Source organism: Phocoena phocoena, chromosome 2 (genome assembly GCF_963924675.1).
Source record: "Phocoena phocoena chromosome 2, mPhoPho1.1, whole genome shotgun sequence".
Taxonomy (NCBI): Eukaryota; Metazoa; Chordata; class Mammalia; order Artiodactyla; family Phocoenidae; genus Phocoena; species Phocoena phocoena.
This window is the reverse complement of record NC_089220.1, coordinates 113,011,013-113,033,413: the sequence shown is the minus strand read 5'-3', so window position 1 is coordinate 113,033,413 and position 22,401 is coordinate 113,011,013. Positions and strand designations below refer to the sequence as shown.

The 22,401-nt window shown below is 35.7% G+C and overlaps 1 protein-coding gene and 1 pseudogene across 3 annotated transcripts in view; one reads left to right on the top strand and one right to left on the bottom strand.

The window, feature by feature from the left end:
• The window catches only part of UACA (uveal autoantigen with coiled-coil domains and ankyrin repeats), an 85,141-nt gene that overhangs the window by 40,952 nt on the left and 21,788 nt on the right, over positions 1–22,401 (top strand). The window contains exons 1-8 of one of the 3 annotated variants that reach the window (XM_065871082.1): positions 1,043–1,470; positions 3,608–3,741; positions 7,991–8,079; positions 11,159–11,223; positions 12,019–12,076; positions 17,854–17,924; positions 18,028–18,134; positions 21,367–21,548. In XM_065871082.1, coding sequence (XP_065727154.1) covers positions 1,432–1,470; positions 3,608–3,741; positions 7,991–8,079; positions 11,159–11,223; positions 12,019–12,076; positions 17,854–17,924; positions 18,028–18,134; positions 21,367–21,548 — 745 coding nt within the window. In that variant the 5' untranslated portion in view covers positions 1,043–1,431. Of the gene's footprint in view, positions 1–1,042; positions 1,471–3,607; positions 3,742–7,990; positions 8,080–11,158; positions 11,224–12,018; positions 12,077–17,853; positions 17,925–18,027; positions 18,135–21,366; positions 21,549–22,401 lie in introns of those variants that run through there. The other 2 variants (XM_065871081.1, XM_065871080.1) reach the window with 2 other exon arrangements.
• Positions 20,424–20,852, bottom strand: LOC136119313 (mitochondrial import receptor subunit TOM20 homolog; annotated as a pseudogene).

Below are 22,401 nucleotides of genomic sequence, written 5' to 3'. Positions count from 1 at the left end.
TAGAGTTACCTCCTTCCTATAAACAGTTGTGTTGGGATGTTTAGCATTCCCATGAAATGATTTCCCAAATCTGCCTTTTTGGAGGAAGTGTAAAGTACTCTCGTGCTACTGTGGGAACTAGAAGGTACAGAACACCCTGGAGCTTGTAGACATTTGTCACCATCCTTGTTAATGTAAGGAATGTTGTGGTACAAGCATGTTAAGCATCATGGAGAATGTGGAGAGGTTGTTTGCTTTGTCCCCAAATGGAGTTTCATTTACAGTCTTGCTCAGTGATTTATGCATTTGTCTCCTCTAGTATTTAATCGTTTTATTTGTTTGTTAAAATCCCTGAATCTAGATAATTTGATTCCACTTATAAAATATTTACTTGTTATATTAGGCAGGGTGCTAAACTTGGAAATTAAGAGTACTGAGTTAAATTTAAAATTTGTTGAAAAGTATTCATCATAATGCAGACTATTTAATGCCTTGGCAGTGCCTCTGGCTCTTCTCATTTAACATGTTAGGAGACAGACTGGCAGCAGTTGTAAGCTGAAACCTGGTTGTATGCAGAATGAGACTGATAGGGGTACAAGGAAAATGGAGAAAATCTGAAAATGTTTCTGTGTGTATGTGTTTCCTTAAATTAAATTGTGACACATTTGCTTAAAATAGAGTTTTATATTCTGTTTATCAAGGTTATTATAACTTCATGATAGAGGATCCTAAGACTGAAACTGGTTTTAAATATTGTTTTGTGGAATAACCAAATTTGTCTCTTAACAATTTTGTTGTGATGTCACGCAAGTTGCTTTGATATAATAAGCATGTTTTACAATGTGTTTGAGTCATTTTTCCCTAGCAGACCTCAAGTTTATTACTCAGAGGAGAAGCATGAATTTACAGTATATTCTTAGCTGCTCTTCTCTATCTATCACTCAGCTGTCAAGGCCTATGGAATCTAAAATAGATCCTGACCAATGGGAGACAGCCTACACACTGCTTACGGGATGATTTGGATGTGGACAGCTTTATCGTGCACAGATGCTGGTCTGTGTTGCAGTGTTGAGGCGGCAGGATGCAGAGTTGAAGTTTTCCAGTGGAGTCTCTGAAAAGGGACAGCTTTGAAAGACAGCTTCTAAAGAATAACAAATAGGAGGAGTTACAGTACCTGATTTGGGGACTGCTCTTACTCAAGTGCTGCACAGCAAGGAAGATAATTTTCAGGCGTTATGAAGGCGGAGAAGGATTCTGAAGACGAGGAAAATATCGTTAGAGATCCAAGCTAAGTGTAGCCCAGCATGAAGACTGCAGAACAGGAAGAGTTGTAACGAGAAGGACCGAGTCACTTGTTAGGCGTTTCTCTGAGGGCTTGCTTTGTGAGCTACAGAGATTTGTAACTTAATGCGAAGTAGTTTGCTGTTAGCAACAAGAAACTAAATCCTGTCTATGATGAACTGTTGGTTTTCGTGTGCTCCTAAGAACAGAGTAGGTATCCCTGTAGTCCAGTGTAACAAGAGTCTTGGCTAGGCTTTTCGAACCGTATTCTTTTAAAATGTACTGTTTTATTAATTTTGGTTTCTTTGTCTATTATATTCTCTCTGCTTTATTTGATTAGCAGATTGGGGTTAGGGATCGAAAACAAAAGTTCTTGTTTCTTTTTCTGTGTTTAAAAAGCATATAATAGAATCTTAATAATTGAGCAGTATTTCTGTTAACTGACAGTGGACCAAAATGGAAAACAATGCTTAGTGGAGTAGAATTGAGAATCACAGGACAATATGAGACTTTAATCTCATTTAATTATCTTTTAAAGAGCCTTACTTTTGGATTTTACAACTGTTTGAGTGTTTTAAATAGCTCCTTTCTCCACCAGGACTTTACCTGGAAATAAAGTTGAGTTGTTCTAACTGCAAGGATAAACTAATCAATTTAGAGCAAGCGTTTGTGTGCTAAACATGACTTAATCCCTTAGGCATTTGAAAACACAAAGCCTACATCTACTACCACTCCCCAATTTAGAGTCAGTAAACTGATTGTTTTGTTTTAAAGCTAAAGAAAGGGGATGCCTAAAATGTAGTTTAGACTTTGAGCCAGTGAGTAGGGCTTAGCCCTACTCATAGTTGGTAGTTTGAACTTTTCAGGTTAGAAAGAAGTGGGTTCATCTCCAAATTTGACTAGAGACAACAATTCTGAAGTCTGTGTAGGTACTTGAATCAGATTTCAGGGATGGGTTAAAATTTTAATGTATTTATCTTTTTTCATATTCAGTTTTTATATATTTCACTTCAAGTATTTAATGAATGCATTGCTTATTTAGCTAGAAAATTGGTTGCTTTCTTTTTTTCTGGTTTAGAGGGGATAGTAAATATAAAATAATCATACTGATCCAGCATTTAGAGGATATGCTTCATTTAAGTGTTTCATTACCCCCTCCACACCCAGAAATTTGTTACGGTATTTGTGGATATAGGAATTGCTTTGTAAGTTAAGTGAAAAATATGTACATCTTTTTTTCTAGAAATGATGCTGGACTTAGCAAAGAATTTAGCAATAAGTTTACTGTATAGAATTTTAAAAGGCTAAAACCTTACTTGTTTAAATAATGTATATTTTAGTGCTGGGTTCTACATTTCTACTTACTAAGAAAAGGTTGAAGTTATTGGCTTCAGAATGTCTTGAATATATTTTCTCCAATCAAAGCTAAAGATAACCTTGATATAATTAAAATATACATCATGTGATACATTCTCCTATTAAAAAAAATTGCCTTTGAGCTTCCTTTTAAATACACATGCACTGTTTTTGTTGAAATAAAAAATCTTTTTTAACAAAAGCAGTATATGTTGAATGTAAAGAAGGAAGAAAATGAAAGTCATCTATGATCCTATAATTTTAGGATTTTTAAGTAGTTAGTACTTTAGAGTCTTTTTTTTTCATTTTATTCTATGTAGAAGTTTCTTTTTATCCTAACATATAAGCATAATGGATTGCTTTTTCTCTTGAGCGTACGTGTGTGTAATTTGTCTCCATAATTATATTTCAAACAGTGCCTTTTAAGCGAGTAGTGGTGGTGGGGTTTTTAAAAGGTGTGCAGAATTCCACTGTGTCTAAGGGTCTTGGGAGATAATCAGAGCCAAATCTGAAAGCGTGAGTTACAGAATAGGAAAAAAAAGAGCACACTGATTTTTGAAGTCATGAGAAATCTCGATTGAGCTTGGCTGCTTGAGTCGTTTAATGTCCCTGGAGTCTTGATTTTTCTCATCTGTTAAGTGAGGATGATAATTCTAGTTTACTTGGGTTGTTCGAGTCATTCATGCCTGGAACAGGGTAGGTGTTCAATCTTTCTCTGCTCTGAAGGCAAAGAAAACAGGGCAGAAAACATGAGAGACATCCTTTTTCTCAAAAGTATAATTAAAATATTTCTTGTACATCAGGTGTTTTGGAAAGGTTCTTTTTGTGACGTTGGAACAGCAGGGACAAGGAAATTTGGGGTGCAGCTGGTAACTGAGTGATGTATTATACATTTCTGCTTTCCCTTCTCTTTTTTTTTCTCCCCTTCTTTGGAAAGTCTTACTAATATATATAGTATGCCATGTTTACATTCTTTTTTTCTTTTTTGTAGCAAGCAGCAGATTGGAACAAATATGATGACCGATTGATGAAAGCAGCAGAAAGGGGAGATGTAGAAAAAGTGTCCTCAATCCTTGCTAAAAAGGGGGTCAATCCAGGCAAACTAGATGTGGAAGGCAGATCTGCGTGAGTATCACGATAATTCCCTAAAGGAAATTTGGGTAGACCCTTGGGATACAAATGAAATTTGTGAATTATAGTTATCAACATTTAATTTAAAAAAACCTTTATCAAAACCCACACTCTAAAATCTTTCAACATCACTTTCAAACAATTTGGACTAATAATTCTTCTCAATATGAAACATTTTCAAGTGAGAGAAAGAATACTAAAATACTACCCAGTGGTCTAATTGTTTGGACGCTGTGGCAAACCATAGCCTGGGTTATTTGGTGCATTTTTATTCGGTGCAATTTTGTTTATAAGCTTTTTTATACTCCTTATCATATTTGATCCTTGCAGTGGCCCTTTGAAAAAGGTAGGAAAAAGTTTACAGAGGTTAAATAACTTGGTCTAGTCTCATTAAAAGTCACACGTCTGGGCTTCCCTCATGACGCAGTGGTTAAGAATCCACCTGCCAAGGCAGGGGACACGGGTTCGAGCCCTGGTCCAGGAAGATCCCACATGCCGCAGAGCAACTATAAGCCCGTGAGCCACAACTACTGAGCCTGCGCTCTGGAGCCCACGAGCCACAACTACTGAGCCTGCATGCTATTACTACTGAAGCCTGCGCACCTAGAGCCCATGCTCCACAACAAGAGAAGCCACTGCAATGAAAAGCCCGCTCGCCACAACTAGAGAAAGCCCACACGCAGCAAGGAAGACCCAATGCAGCCAAAAAAAAAAAAAAAAAAGTCACAGGTCTGTGATGTAAACCCAAGTTTTCTGTCTTGGAAGAGTTCTGTAAATTACACTGCCTTTTCCTCTTAACCCCCAATCCATTTTTATATTTGGGTAATTAATTTAAATGAGAATGTTTCAGGCAGTAGGGAGGCAGAATGACTAGTGTGACTTAGGGAGATACAGGTAGTGATCCTACCCTTTTGCTTTTGTTACTGAGGACTTTACATGCTTATGAACCAGGCATCTTTTCTCTCACCCCTCCCCAGTCTTTATCTTTTCTCTTCCTGTTGAGGATGGGGAGCAGTTGGGTTAAAGGGTAGATCTAGCTTCTGTTACTACCCTCTATAAATATAGCAGTTAAAACCTTATCTGGGAAACCTTCCAAAGTTAGAGGTGAAAAGTCTCGTTTCCTAAAATTCCTCTCCGCCTTATACTTGCGTAAGTTTTTTTTTAGACTATTATAACTGGAAACCAGGTACTAAATATAGAAATGAATATTAAGAAGTGGATAGTTAATGTTTGATGTAGGTCACTACCTTAGAATGCTTAGATATTTAAGTATAGTGAAAATAGCAAAGCATGACTTTAAGTTGTTCATAAGAGCAATAAAGTTTGAGAAGTTCCAGTTTTTTTATACTGTTTCAGTTTTATCAGGTAGGCAATTTGATAGCTACAGAAACTGGTTATTTTGAGTCCTGCTGCTATTTTTGCTAATTTTACACCATTTATAGGGCTCACCGTATAAATAGTGAAAATTTAATATCTAAAACTGACTGTTTTTCTTTTTTTTTTCCCAAAATGCCAAGATGCTAAAAGATAAAAGGATCTTCTTTGGGATGAAAATCTTCAGTGAAACCTAATTTCTTCAGTTCTGTCCGTCCATGCTTTGAATGTTTTGAAAGAATGATTACTTGAGTTTTTGTTCGGGTTTTTTTGATCTAAGGTTCAACTTTGAGGGAAATTATTTGTATTAATGGTCAGAATTATGAAAATCTGGTGTAATTTGATTAACTATGAACTTTAGTTTGTGAAATATTTGAGTAGTATTAGTTTCTGAGGTTTTCACTGTAGGAAGTAGAATTCTTTCTGGGATTCATAGGATAAAATACTTTCCTTTTGTTACTCACACACAAACTGTATTCTTTCTTAATTAAAGCATTTTATATTTAGTCAAGTATAGGGCATATTACAAATACATTTTCTGTAATTATAAAAATAATGTTATTTTGAATGATTTTTTTGGTTTTCAATTTTTGAAATTTAAGACAAAAGTAACATGTCCTTCATGACCTCTATCCAATTTCAAAAATGAAATATTTGAGGCCTAGCCATAGTCACTGCAAGGATCTGTTTTCTTCCTGTTTGCCTCTTTCCTAGGGTGTAGCCCTTTGCCCAGGCAAAATGGGGCAGGTTCACCAAGAAGCTTCACTGCCACTTGGAGAGCCATGGATTCCAATTCCTGTCTCCCCATCCCCTCAGGCTGTCAAAAGTACTGTTCAGCCTCCCAGCTGTTTTCTCTAGAATCAGCAAATGCTCCTAGACAAAAAGTAGCCCCAAATGCCAAGCTCACCTCTCTGGGCCTCTGTCCTTCCCTGCATACTGGCCTAGTAATTTTTCACTGTCTTGTTAGCCTACTGATACCTTCAAGCAGATGCATTATTTTTTATGAAGCTCTTCTAGTTGTCCTCAGAGGTGGGGACTGTCCATATTACCTGGATCTCCTATTATAGAAGTAAAAGTACTTGTCTTGTTTAAAAAACGAAAACTTAAAGTTGATTTTTTAATTGAAAAAGAGTATTTCTATAAAGCAGTTTTCCAAATTTCCTTTGCAACTCTGCATACAATTTAATGATGGATATATCTTCTTTCTGAAGTACATCTACTATTTATAGCACAACAGTATTAATAATGCATTGTAGATTTGCTGTGATTTCTGCCCTTTTAAGTGCATCATCAGTATAATGTTGAGTTATTTTGAAGAAAGAAGTCTTTCAGATTTTGTGAGCTAAGAAATGAAGACAAGCAGACAATAAATGAGATCCCCAAGATTGTTGGAAGACTAAAAACCTTTGCTTGACGGAAATTACCATTCCTCAAAAGATTCTCATGGTGCATTGCATAGTGTAATTCCCCACTTCAGTGTTGCAAAGAGATTGATACCCTCAACCTTATAGCAATTTAAGGAGAACTTATCTGACTTTTAAGAACACTATATTCCTTTTATCAGAAACATCTCTTTCTCTCTAATTCAAACTTTACACAAACCTGGTTTACTTTACTTAGTAGTGCTCAGTCTCTAGTTTGCATTTATATCCCTTATAATACTAATAGAGGCATAACTAGTGTTGTAATATCTGGAAATGAATTTGCTAGCTATCTCCAGATTTTGTCTCTAAGCATTCAGTTATTCAGATATTTGAGGGTGCGTCATCTGTCTGGTACTTTCATTGGTTCTGGGAATATAATAGGAAGCAGAACAGACAAGAATTCCCACTTTCATCTAGTTAGTTGAGTAGGAAAAGATTAATAGACCATAAAGAAAATAAATCTTGAATTTATATATGGTATTAGAAAACGTGTAATTCTATTTAGAATAATGAAGGCCAGGATGGGGAAGCTAGGAGTACTAAGGTTGCAGCGGATGGGGAAATGTAAAATTTTCAAGTGGTATGGTTAGGGAAGACCCCGACAGGGAGTGTGCTGCCAAGTGTGTCTGTATCCAGGCACCTTGCTGAGCCTTTACCTCCTGGCAACTTCACGATGGGTACGGTACTCGTTTAGGACCTGAGTTCAATCTCCTTTGCCAACAAGTCCTACAGTATTTACTTACAATGTCAGTTCTTAATGCACACAAAATATTTCTGTAAATGTTTATTAATTAAGAAAGTATTAGATGATCAAAGAAACAATGGGATATTTTATCATGTATCTTGAGTACTTGATGGCTTAAAGTTATTTCGTGTTCAACTCTGTTTGTGTGAAATTTGAACCAGTCATACAGGTCTCTGAGTAAAAGGAAGAATAATGTGGTAGTACTTCAGGAAGAAGATGATGCCAGATCTTTTGTGGCTTTCAAGTGTAGCTTAGCTTGTTTTGAAGACTTTTCTGTGCCAGGTTTAATATGATAATCCTAAAGAGATGGATAAGTGTTTTGATCTGTCTTTGGCCTGAGCATTCCATCGTAACTTCATTTGTTTTGGCGGTTTCAGTATATTTGAAACTAAGTAAAATAATCTGATAGAAACTTTTCAGTGCATTTATTAAGGTCTAAACACCAGTGCCTTTGTTATTGAAATGATAAACTATAGAGGTAATAATGTAAATTTGGATTAAAATGAGTTTTTCAGTAATATGAGATAGGTTTCTTTTTTCTTGGATTAAACATATAGGTGTTCTAATGTAGCCTTTAAAATGCATGTTCACACGTGTGTGTATGTATGTGTGAGTATTGAATATAAGGTGACATTTATGTAACATTTAAGTTAACCTTGAGTCATTTCCATGGCATAACAAGTATTTTCTTTTTGTTTAGCTTTCATGTTGTAGCCTCAAAGGGGAATCTTGAGTGTTTGAATGCCATCCTCATACATGGAATTGATATTACAACCAGTGACACCGCAGGTACGTTTGCCTCCATAGTCAGTTACAAACAGAGAAGACAAGCATTGTCCACTGCCAATGCTCTAAATCAGAGCTAAATGTGATTTACAAAGAGAAGTCCTTAACTCTCTGTTTCTAATTAACTGAGGTATAGCTCTGGGGGAGAGGGCAAGTACTGAGGATGTAGCAGAAAGGATGACCAAATGGATGAGCAGCTGGAGACCTGAGGTCTAGGGCTGGTCTTGGTAGTGCTACAGGATTCTAAAATCTCAGACTCTGAAGAACCTTTAGGGGCCATTTAGTTTATACTCATATGCTATTCAGTATATGAATTCTCGCTGTCCTGAGGTCATTTGGTTTTTGGTTGGACATTTCTTGTGTTGAGGAACTAACTGTCTCATAATAACAACATCACCAGTAGTGATCATAACAAGAAGAGGTGACACTTATTTAACATAGACTTAGCTACTCTGCTAAGCGCTCTACACGTACTAACTCATTTTATCCTCACATCAAGCCAATGAGGCTGCAAGGCACTGCACTGTTAAGCGACTTACCCGGGGTCTTTCAGTGGATGAGTCGCAGTCAGAGTTTGTGTTTTTAACCATTATGCCTCATGAGGAGACCTGGTCTGTGTTTAACTAGCTATATTTATAAAAATTATTTCTAATAGACAGTTTAAGTCTGTCTCTTACCAGGCCTTCTGCTTAAACTTAGTCATACCTATGTCTGTCTTTTAAAATATTACAGCATAAGTTTGTCTGCACATCACAAGATAGATTTAAAGTCTTTGAATATAGCTATTGCTTTTCTTCAGTGTTTTAGTTTTCTGTTCATCTGGACAATCATTCTCAGTTCTCTGAGACCTGTGGCAGCTTATTTCTCTGCACTTCTACTTTGTTATTCAGTTAAATACGGGAGCTGACATAGAGCAGAGAATGTCCTTAACAACTTTAATTTTTATCCTATGACTCCATGTATGGACAAATAAATACATTACTGTTAACCAACATTGTGTTTGGAAATGGAAGGCAAGCGAGGAGAGAGAGAGAGATCACAAATGAGTTAGTGAGGAAAATCTTTACCTAAAGTTACCTTAATTGAAGATGAAACTCAATTTATTTGCCACCTTTGAATGAACAAAAAGCTCTTATTACTTATATATATATTTTCCACTGATGCAGAAGAATATTTATTTTTAGAAATTTTGGATTAACCATACCATTTCAAATTCATAAGACTATTTATTGTGCTGGTTCCAATTCAAACACGTGTCTTTCTTGTTTTTGTCTGTGTTCTTTCTGCTGTGGACATTTCGGCCTTGTGGCCAATCTAAATGACTTTTGCCCTCCCTCCTTCAGTACAGATGAAGCTCAAATGCTTTCCCAAGCTCAGCAGACGACGTCTTTTCATATACTGCATTCTGGCATACCTTGCTTTACCCATTTTGTCTTTTGTTTTTGCTGTTGTTTAGTCATGTTTTTATTGATGGGTTTAATTATGTTTGTCTTTAGAGTTGTCCTTTCCTGAGAACAAGGACCTTGTCTCATTTGCTGTTATATTGTCTGTTATAATCCAGATGTGGATATTTGATAAAACTTTGATTAAACAATCTTTATGTATTTTATATTAACTCCTTTATTTGCTAGCAATATAAAAGTAGATTGGAAATAACCAGATTTCAAGTTAGTGTGGTTTTGTGGTATTTGTGACCCAGGTCTTGCCAGGTACGCGCCTTTGGTGTAATTCAGGGTGATATGCTTTAGAGGTGATATTTCCATGATTTTTTGCTGTACTATCTCAAGTGGCTGGATTTGGTATTTCCTTAGCCCTGACCTGACATTTTAATGTGGCCAAGTTTCTGTGGCGTTTTGGTAAACACCAGGGACTGTTGCCACTGTGTCTATCCTCACTGTCCACCCCATGCTCTCTCTTACTTCTCATGTAAGCACCAGTTATTCTAGTCACTTTTCAGGATGTGAAATTGTTTCTAGAAAGTTTGTCCATGACCAGTAGCAAATTGAAATTTGAAATTGTTACATCTGACTTATTTGTAGAGGATGTTTAGGAGTGGTTGAATATGTTACCTGTTCAAAGGTCTGGACTCACTGCCTTTTGCTCTAGAACCTGTTAGCTACACAGAAATGTCAGACCCAGCAAAAACGTATTCACCTATCTACATGCATATAAAACTGAATGAGAGTTGAAAGTCAATTTATTCCTTCATCCAGGATGAACAGAACACACGTTACTTTTCTAGCAGAAAGGTCTACTTGTGAAGTACAATTATGTTTGGAGAAGTTTGTGAAGTTAGAGGGAAATTAAGAGCATTAAAGATTGGAAGCTGAAATAGTCTGGTGAAACCCTTGTAGTTTTCACCATCCAAGAAAGATGTTTGTGTAAAGAAGTACGATTTGGAGAAATAGTGTTTGGAGGTAGAATGTTCTCTGCAAATTACCTTTTTCAGTATTCAGAGTTAACCTTCCAGATTATCTGGTGACCTCTTCCCTGCTCCCCTCATCATTTCCTTTAAATTTGCACATTTTAATCACATATTTGAACAAATTGTCTGATTTTCAGAGACAGAATCTCTCTGTAAACTTTGAATTTTAGTTGAAGCATAAAAATTAGTTAGAGAATACCCTTTCTTTGACTCACATCTCTTAACCTTTCTCCATTTTAGTATCCACACTGCCTATTGAGAAATGTTATGTGAAATCGAGTTATCTTTCTCTCCCTCCTATCCCCATTCTTTTTTTTTCTTTCTCTTTCTCTCCCTTCTCTCCTATGGCAATATTTAATTACTTACTCTGTTTCAGGAACTGCTTCAGATATTGGAGATACAGTGGTGAATAAGACAAAATTCTTGCTCTGTAATGAGTTTGTGTGTTTATTTTTTCTTCCCACCTTCATTGTTTTGGTGTGTACATTGTCTCTAATTAAAATATGAAACTGGGTGAGACATCTTAGAAACTTAAAGCATGCCTACAAATGAAGTAGTCTGTCAACTGATTTTGGAAAACTGAAGGACATTTCTAAGGAGAATTCACATGTGAAGAAAATAACCCTTATCATATATTTAAAATTATTTCTTTTCTAGGGAGGAATGCTCTTCACCTGGCTGCAAAGTATGGGCATGCATTGTGTCTACAAAAACTTCTACAGGTAGTAAAAGTGGTTAATACTTTGACTTTATTATTTTGACTGCAAATAACAGATGTGTTTTTGGAACTTGAGATCAAAGAAAATAGTAGGCTAGCTTTGACTATTAGCTTACATAATATTTTTTCCATCATTTGTGAAAGAATGTGAACAATAAAGAGCAAAGACTCTGAGGGAAGTGAATTGCATAACTCAGTGTATTAAAAATAAACAACAAAGACTTGACCTTCCTGTTGACATTAGCTGGAGATTGGAATTTTCTGTCATCTGGTATATGACTTGAGATGAAGTGATACAGCATAGGATCTATATATTTCTGTATAAACATCAGTAACTCAGACTATGTAATAACATCATTAGTTAAGCTTATAATCAGGCAACCACAAAATTCTGTGAACTACTGGGCTAAATTACGTTTTCAGTTGAAAGGTCTAGTCACACATTTCCTTAAACATGTTTGCCACTAAGTTTCACAGCAGAACTCATTTGTTTTTTCTGATTCAATTGTTCAAGTTTTAATTCTTGCTGGAAAAAACCCCCAAACAATAACAGTTTCTATATTTCATGCGATTGTAATGTACCATATGTTTTCCTGTTTACTGGAATACTGTTAAATTTACAGTATAATGTTATTATATTTGTCGCATGTCAAAATATTTATGGCTTGTCTAGTACTCTTTAGAGTTCTTGATAAATGCAATATTTTTAAGATTAAATAACAGCTGTTCATTTGAGTCTCGATATTTAACTTGGAAATAAAACTTTCTTAGGTTACTAAATATCTGTGTTTTAAAACAGTACAGTTGTCCCACTGAACGTGTAGACCTGCAGGGAAGAACTGCACTTCACGATGCAGGTAATAAGCAAAGGTTTCACTTGGACATAAACAAATCTTTGTTAAAATGGCTGGGCGTTTAAATTAATTTCAAAGTTTTAACGTGAATATATTTGTATAATTCATGGAGAAACAGAATGTTATGAATTTTTTATTTATTCAGATTTGAAATTTATTGGATTGTACGGCTTAAAAAGAATCATTCAGCCGATATTTACAGGCCAGGTTGCTAGATACTGAAAGTCCAAAGATGAATAAACCATAATCCTGCTCTCAAGGAGCTGTAAGTACCATGTGTTTGCTTGGGAACTGGTAGGAGAAATGGGAACGAGGAAGACTTCTCTTTCTTAAAAACTATATTTACCTCATTAACATGTCTGAACCTCATTTTCCTCATCTGCAAAATGAAGTTACTAATACTACGGCAGTAGTGGTTATAACTGAATCATGAATAGTACCTGGCACGTAGTAACTTCTTAATTAATGGTGATGGTGCTTGTTTTGATTTAGAGGTGTCAGTGCTGAATTACATATCATTGTAATTTGCTGTATTTTAAAAGAGATTTATATTAGTAATTTCAAAGATTTTATTAATCATACTGTATATCAAAATTTATCTGCATTATTCTTTAGGTGTCTTAAAGAAAATGATTAGAAAAAAGTTAAATATTTAAGGATTTTTGGAATGTAAGATAGTCTGACCCCTGGGCAGACTCCTCTAAGACTGAAATTCCTAGTTAACTAGGTGTTCAAGGAAAAGCAAAACAAAACAAAACCTACTGTTTCCCTTCATGTATATGGAATATCCTTGGTAGATTAGAGGATTAGAGTAGTCTCTGTTAAAAATGTATTATACTTCAAATTTCCTTCAAACTTTTATACTTTTGATTTTCTTCCTTTTAAAAAAAATTTTATGTATTTTTGTGATAGTTTAATCTCTCACACAATGCATTTTTTAAAATTTTGGTATAGAGTGCTATTATTTGCAGAACATTTTTACGTACATTGTCATTTAAACCTCACAATGACTCCTGTGAGTTTCTATAGTTTTATATTTTTATGATAATTTTGTATTACTACTTACATAAACAAAAATAAATAATTAAAAAATAAATAAAAACATAGCCCTTGATTCGTATGTGATATACTTATCAAGCTTGTGTAGTTATGGGTTCATCAAAACAAATTTATAAATTAAACTTAAAATCATAAAAAATTATAATTCATTTCTGTAGCACTAATTTATTGTTTGATGGAAATTTTAAAATGATTTTGCTGCTTAATGAAGTATGGATATGTGTCACATGATATTTCTGTTCTCCTACCACCTTCTCATAGTTGTTTTTTAATCCATCCAACCTTATTAATAATCATGTTTTAAAAATTATTAAAAATGTTATAATTATTAAAAATTAAAAATAATCATGTTTTAAAAATGTTAATAATCATGCTTTAAAAATTATTAAAAATGAAAATTTGAAACATAAAGTTAGACTATCATATTAAAATACCTTATACCCTTCATCCAGCTGAGACAGTTGTCAGCATATGGCTAATCTTGATTCATTTATACCACCACCCATTATTCTCCTCTACTTGGCATATTTTAAATCAAATCCAAGACATCATAAATTTTATCCATAAACAATTCAGCTTTTATCTCTGAAAGATAATGATTCTATTTTGTAACCTAAGTGTAATACCATTATCACACCTAATGCATTTGAAAATGTTTTCAATATCATTTACTCAATGTTCAACTTTTTCTCGTTGTTTTTATTTTTTTTACTGCTTAATTGAGGTATAATTATTATACAAAACTTGTATATAATTATTGTATAATGTAATGTAATAACGTATTGTACATAATTAACAATATGGTATTGCGTACTTTAAAATATATTAAGAGGATAGAGTACTTAGTATTCTCACCAAAAAAAAACCCCCCAAAACAAACCCCAAAAAGCACACAGACACACAAAAGGACACAAGGAAATTTGTGGAGCTGATCCATATATTTAGTACCTTGATTGTGGTGAGGGTATTACAGTGTATGCATTTGTCCAAACTCATCAAAATATGTACAGTAAATATGTGTAATTTTTTGTATATTATAGATTTTATTATCCCTGTTTTTAAAACTGGTACAACTTAACAGATTGAAATTTTAATATTTGTTCAGTCGGTATACAGATGAAGTTAGAATGAAGACCAAGTTGATGTAGTAAAAGAACTCCAATATCAGTTGCTTATAAAAAAAAATGGAGTGGTATAGGTTGGCAGGTGGCTTGAGGTCATTCATGAACTGAATTCTTTCCATCTTGTTGCTCCACTTTCCTCTGGTATCTTCCTCAGCAATGTCATTGCAGCAGGGTTGTAGTCATATCTGCGTTCCAGCTGGCAGGAAAGGGAAGGAGAATAGGAGGAGCGCATGCCCACAGTCTGAGGCCCAGATTTGGAAGTGGTAAATAGCCCTCTACTCATAATCCATCAATAAGAGCAAAGTCAGTTGGTTGTATTTATCTGTAAAGGAGGCCCAGAAATGTAATCTCAAGATAACTAGTCATGGCCGAGCTGCCACACTGTAGAAGAAGGGGAGAACAAATTTTGGTAACAATTGCCACAGTCCAGCCCTCTGGCCTTCCAGATATTCCTGCAGCCCCTACTTCCCACACATAGAACATTATCCCCATCCCAAGGGAGAGGATACGTAACCAATTCAGTCACTGAAGCCACCTCAAAGTCTGGGATTTCTGGGTGACGTGCACTTGTGTATTTTTGGCTCTGAAATGGCTCTTCATGGTCCAACAGTTTGTAAACTCAAAGAAAAGAGATCTGCTCCTCACAATATAGTGATGCAGCGAGAACAGGATAAGTAAAATAAAGACTCCCTTTTGGAAACAGGAGAACTGGGGAATACACAGCAGTCACTATTCAACAGCAGGTTTCAAATACTGCTGAGCAAAACTTGCAAAGGCTTTCAACTGAGATCTTGGAGTAAATTTCTTGGTTAGCTCCTTCAGGTGCCCCCCGGTTTTGTTTCCTAGGAGAAATCCCTTATTGTCATCTGTGGGCCCTAGCTCTGCCTTCTGGGAGGTTCTTGTCCATTATCCTCCAAGATCACAGGTAAACTGGATGTTGGAAAGTATGCTCTCTATATAGGCAGCTTAAGCACAGGAAGAGTTATTAGTTTTAGCTGACTGGGCTTTTGGGTTTTGGGGTAGTGCATTCCCTCAAAACCTTGGTAGGTTTCTGGCCTATTTGTTGCCAGCCACTTCCATATGTCAGGAACCATTTATTTTCTGGACATAAAGTTCTTAACCCTCCTTTATTTCTTGTTTTTATTTCTGGACTTATGATTCTCTACCTCATTTTATTTTATTTTTTTAACCAAAATTTAGAAAATTTATTTATAAAATGTTCAATACTGTGTAGAACATTAGGTTAATTTACAGAGTTTTTTTTAAAATTAGTTTCAGGTGTACAATGAAGTGAATCACTTATACATATACACATACCTACTCCTTTTTTAGATTCTTTTTCCATATAGGCCATTACAGAGTATTGAATAGAGTTCCCTGTGCTATACAGTAGGTCCTTATTAGTTATCTAGTTTATATATAGTAGTGTGTTATGTCAATCCCAATCTCCCAATTTATCCCCCCCAACCCCGTCCCCTGGTAACCATAAGTTTGTTTTCTACATCCGTGACTCTACTTCTGTTTTGTAAATAAGTTCATTTGTTCATTTTAATACTGCCACCTCAAAGTCATCTGAAATAATAGTCTTGGATGGGAATGTAGTATCCTCAATCTGATCTTTATTCCAGGACTGGATCTGGTTTTTTTGTTTTTGTTTTCATTTTTCCTTATTGGGCTGTCTTTGAGAAAAGTTGTGACCAACAATAGTTTTATATCTTGCTGTTTGGTATAGAGAAACAATTGGCTTCTCTATACCTGTGAGGTCCCAAATATCTAGAAACTATTCCCTTCCATCTGTGTTCATAACTAATTCTTGCTTGACCTCATCTCTTTCTTGTTGACCTCATCTCTTTCTTACTAAAAGCAGTAAGCAGCCGCCAATATGCCCTAAAATTTGGGCTCTTTTCTATTGCTTCACCTAGAAAGGCTCCATAGTCACACAGTGTACCTTGTAAATTAGCACAGATGATAGATCTATCAAATGTTTTGCCACAGTATGAGAAAAGTCACAAGGTTTCTAGCCTGAAATATGTTTACTGACCACCTAGTACCCAACCACTAAACCAGTGCTGTATAATTTAGGTATCTGTTAACAACAGCACCTGACTCCTGATAGCAATTTTTGTCTTGGTTAGAGATAAGATTATACTGCTAAAAAAAAAAAAAAAGGTTATACTGCTATGACAAAATAAAATAACATTTGCTTTAAAAACACACACACACACACACACACACACACACAGAGAATTTATTTCTTTCATGTCACAGCCCTAAAGAGCAGATTGGCTTGTACCTCTGCTTCATATAGTCATTCAGGGACCCAGATTTCTTCTATTTTGCAGTTCTACCATTGCCTGGGGGTGTTGTCCTCATCTTTAAGGCTGAAGCTGATAATAGGTACCTGTTATCCTGCTAGCAGGAAGGAGAAAGATTACGGAAGAATGTATAACCACTTTTTAAAGCCCTAGACTCAGGAGGTAGCACATGTCCCTCATGTCAGACTCCATTGGCATGATCTAACTCATGTGGTCATGCCTTCATGCAAAGGAGACTGGGAACTCTGGTCTAGGTGAGCCACCCTGTGCCCAACACAGTTTTATTACCATGGAACAAGGATGAACGGCTGGCATTCTCCATCATCGCACCTTTAATACTGACTTGATTTGTTCAGTATAGTATAACTCTGGAATTTTTTATGCTTTACATTTTTTCCTTCTTATTTTTAATTGGGCCTGAATGGTTGTTATTTTATAATTTCTGAATTAATGTATTCAGTTTCAATTTATCTTTTTTTTAAGATTGATTATATATTTTATATAAAAGACTTTCTGGATTAAAGACATCAGAAATGAAAAATTGACTTGATTTTTTAATGTATGTTTGGTTTTACTTTATTGAATTGCACCAAAAAAAAAAAAAGAACACTGACTTAGTACTTTTTTGTGCAAATAAACTAATATCAACTTATAAAACTTTTATAAAAACTCGTGGGAAGTATAAACACAATCGTACTTTATGAATTTGACCACTTTTTTCCTGATATGAACTCTAGTGTTGATCAGAGAAGAGGCATCATGTGATTTTATAATATAATTTTTAGCAAAATGACCCTGCTTTTGCATCAAGGGCAGACATTGCAGTTTCTGTTTTGAAAAGGAAATATGAATTGTATGAATCATACTTTATTTACTGAGGGTCTTCTATAAAGAAAAAAAGTATATGATTCTTTTTAAAAAACTGTACTAACACTTCAAGGATTCAGTAAGTTATAGCCATACTTTAAAATATACTATAAATAGAAAGTTTAAGTGTGATTTTCATTATCAGTGGTTACCCTTAGCACAGCAGTATATTCTTGTCCTCTGCAAGAGTGACAGTGTTCCTTGGTCCTAATAAATTATACAAAATTTACAAAATGGTCTTGTCTAATCCATTTTCAGATAGAAAAATCAATGCTTATAATGCTAAACTGAGAGTGAAGGATGTGAAGTTTAGTACTTCAGGGACTGAAGAATTTAGGCCTTATACGGGTCTAGCAAAACACCACGTGCTACCAACAGATGTTCACCATTTATCATTTTCCTTTGTTCCTCAAAGCTATGGCAGACTGTCCTTCTAGCATACAGCTGCTCTGCGACCACGGGGCCTCAGTGAATACCAGAGATGTAGTAAGTCAGTTTATGTTTATTCTCATTTCAACTCATGTATTCTGACTTTCATGTTTTGGGAGACTCGTTGTCTGAATGCTGTCTTATTTTTCTTGTTGCTTAGGATGGGCGGACGCCACTTGTTCTGGCTACTCAGATGTGTAGGCCAACAATATGTCAACTGCTGATAGATAGAGGGGCGGATATTAATTCCAGAGACAAACAAAACAGGTAATTCTTTTATCACGGCTCCCCAGACACCAGCTCGATGCACAGTGATCCTGAAGCTCTGCTGCTGTGACTTGGCCTTTCTATCCCCTGTGGTTCTCCCTTCCTTGGAATTAGCACTCACTTCTTATTACTCTTCAGAGTTGGCTGAAGAAGGAGGGAGAGGGAAATGGGGGATGATGACAGGGTAAACTCGAAATACAGGCAGTGATTATGGCCTGTGTTCAGGTCAAAGAACTGAAGAAAAGAGTAATTATATCCTAGTTATTTTGAGCTTATAAAATAATCTTTAATGAAATGGGCTCAAATAAGGAAGAAGAATAAAAAAATGACATTTACAGTCTCTACATCTTCATTAGTGAATCTTTTGAGAGTAAGGGAGTGCTTGCGTGTCCTGGAGCTTGACATGTTTCAGTGTAGATTTTCTCAAGGTGTTTTCTCTCCTTTCTGCTGGGCACAATGCCACCTCCTTCTTTGAAACTGAGTTCATTTCTGTACCCCAATACAGATTTCATTAATTTATCTCTGCACCTGTATTTGATGTTATTTTAGTTGGTGTGCACTAACAATTTCTATCTGTAATTCTCTCTGTCCTCTTTTCTGGGTCTAGTGTATCATGCTGCTTGCTATATTATAATTCTGATGTTTATAGTCACGGAGTTTCTGACAACAAAGTATCTGAAATACATCCCTTCCACCAGTTGAAGCATTACCGTAATTTATGACAAGTTTCTGAGATTGTATAGATGATTACTGGTAAAATTGTTGGTTTCTTTTCAGTTACTTTTATTCTTCTAAACACGTATTCTGTTGTTTGTAGTTCACTGGAAGTAGATAAGTATAATTAGTCTTTGGATGTCAGATTTTATAGCTCTCATTGTTTTCATTGTTCAGGCATCTCAAAGGAGGAAATTCTTAAGCAATTAAATCATTAATGTGATTTTTAAGAAAGTGGCTTTTTTTATATTACTTTGTTTTTGTGATACTATGATCTGGCTCCAAGCATGATTTGATTGAAATTTGATTGAAAAATAAATTTTAGGATCAGAAAGGGGTGATCTGGCTGATCCACGTATACATATTTTTCCAAGTATACATATTGTTCCAAGTATGTTTGTCTGTGTTATTTCATTGGAACTTCACAAAAAAACCAGTGCGATAGGGCAATGTGTATTATATTTAGACTACATATCAAATGGTTTTACAGGTAAATTAAAATCTGTTTCTGACACTCTGTATTCAAGTTTCTTTTCTTTCTTCCTGTCTTACCTATAACATTTTTTCCCTTATAACAAAAAATTTGTTAATGCCTGTTTAATGTAAAACTGCATTCCAGCAACTACCGGGGAGTATAAAAGAGGAATAGAACAGACATCAAATAAAGGCAAAAACCAGTTTCCGTATGAAATTCAATATTCACAATTGAAGACAGAGTCATATATAGGATAAGTCACTTCATTTCATTAAGTGTTGGTTGCCTCAGCAGTAAAAATAGAGAATTTCTAGAGTACTTCTAAATTTCCATGATGATTTAATTGTTGCATTATTATGATCTGCCAATCATACTGTTAAATGTTTGAGTGCTGACGATTCTATCATGGCAGAATAAACCAGTGGTCCATGATAATGGGGTTAATCAAAGAAGGTGTATTTGAGGGCTTCCCTGGTGACGCAGTGGTTGAGAGTCCGCCTGCCGATGCAGGGGACAAGGGTTCGTGGCCCAGTCCGGGAGGATCCCACATGCCGCGGAGCGACTGGGCCCCTGAGCCATGGCCGCTGAGCCTGCACGTCCGGAGCCTGTGCTCCGCAACGGGAGAGGCCACAACGGTGAGAGGCCCGCGTACAACAACAAAAAAAGAAGATTTATTTGAGAAGGCAAATTTTAAAATTAAGTGTGAAAATGTGAAGGAGATGTGTAGGAGAAGAAAGGCTCTTCTAAAGAGAGAAATCAGGAACAGGAATCTGATTCTTGTTTTGGAATAGAAGGGATTCATTGGTGACGTTTGCATGATGTGGTTCAGTTCACAAAGTGATTTATTTATTTTATTTTTTTCAGTAACTGATAGTGTATTTATAAAATGAAAACCTCTCTAACAAAATACACTTTTCACTGGGAAAATCAATAAAACAGACAAATGGATCTACACAAAGTAAAAATTAACTTTGGTAGATTTGAGTGTAGGACAGTCCATAACAAGCTTATTTGCCCTTACTCCCCCAGAGCTGATCATCTTTCAAGTTAAGATTTTTAAAATATTTTTAAATTGAGATTATTATATTGACATTTGTTTCTCATTCCACATCTTCAGCCAAGCTCTGAGCACTTACAGTTCTCTAATTGTTGGGAGCTTAGTCAGAAGCATCTGGAACACTGGTGGTGGAAGAGTTTGCTGCAACACTTGCAGTAACTGCTGTGGCCGTCCACACACAGCAATTGCATTTGTCAGACGGTCAACACCCTTCTCATATTCACCTTGAGCTAGTAACTCTTGCAAGCTGTATTTCTTCAAGGAAGAATTTCTGAACGGCTTCAGCATCTTTAAGGTTAGGTAACTTGGAAAGTCCATTTCTCTCCTTGGCAGGCTTCTGTTTCTTTCTTCGTTCTCGCAGCCTGTTCTTGAAGTTAGGATCACTCCATCTCTTGGGGTCAAGGTAAATGCAGTACCCAATGAAAAGGGCCCCGCACACACTGGCGGAGATGGCGCTGTTCCGACCCTCCATCTTCTCTCCAACGAGGAGTGGGGTTGGCGGCAGCAGGGCCCACGATGAAGCCCTTGGCCGAGAACCCTTGGAAAGGACTGTGCCACTCTGTCCTGCCACCCACCACGAGGGATGCGGAAAGGCCTGCAAAGTGATTTAAATAGCTTGGGTTTATCATTGTAGGTTTTGCACAGATAAGGTGACAGTATCAGTTGTGGAAGATCTTTGTGGCAATTAACTTGTAGTACATAGAAGGACTGGAATAAAGGAGGTTAATTTGGTAGTAGAAGTAACAAATGTGTGTAGGTAGATGTAAAATGTTAGCTCTGCAAACTAAGACACAAAACAAATGTTTTTTATAAATGCAATGGAGTTAAAATATAAGATAAAAATATGAAGTCAAATCTGTGTCTATAACAACGTGGCTTTTTAAAGTAATATCTGTTCTTTAAGAAGGGGACCTCTGAAAGAGATTTCTGAAATATTTTTTTTTGATCCTTCTCAAGGTCTTTTATTCTTCCATCTTGCCTTCTAGGACTGCTCTCATGCTAGGTTGCGAGTATGGTTGCAAAGATGCAGTAGAAGTCTTAATCAGAAATGGTGCTGATGTAACCTTGCTGGATGCCCTTGGCCATGATAGTTCTTACTATGCAAGAATTGGTGACAATCTGGACATTCTAACCTTACTGAAGACTGCATCAGAAAATACCAGCAAAGGTACCAGCAGTTTTCTGTCACTAGAAAAGTGCTAGTTAATAAAGAGCAGCTTTTAAAGATTTAGGTGGTAGAGCTACAGTTCGTAAGAGGCAAAACACTCCTTACAATAAGCAGTATTGGTTCATCTCCCTCTCTGCCCCAGCTGTGTGGTTTTACATTATAGTCACTTGTTTTGAGGCAGTGTGTGTTACATTTATTGTCCAGTTTATCCAGTCAACCCTACTCTACTGTGGAGTAATTTAAGAACTGAAAAGAAAGAGCCAAATAAAGTGTTTTGCTAATATATATTTTTTGATGAGGAGGGGTGAAGTGCTTAAGCTCTTGTACTTAAAAAGTTTTAAAGAAAGAATCATTGTTTAAACATGTATTTAAAATATTCAAGTAAGATTTATTGAATACTTGTGCCAAGTATTTTCGTATGCTTATTAAAGAGAAATTGGAAAGCACAGCAAGTAAAATCAACCACTCATTCTACCACTGAGGAGCCTCTACTAACATTTTGAGGAATATCTTTCCAGTCTTCTCTCTATGCATAAAATTGAGATCACCTGTAGTAAGCTGTAGATTACTTTTTGTGTAATATAGTTCGAAGACTTTTGCCTCATAAATAAATATTTTTTCTACAGTATGATTTTTATTGATACATAAAATTCCATCTAAGTTTAATTTAATTAAGCAGTTTTCTATAGGCGTCATTTAAGTTGTTTATACAGTTTTTACTAGTATAAATAACCATTTAGTGACTGTCATGCATAAATATTTTAGCATATTTTGATTATACCCTTAGGATAACTTCCTAGAAATTGAATTAAGAGGTTTCAGGTTATGCACATTTTTTTAAGCTTTTAATATA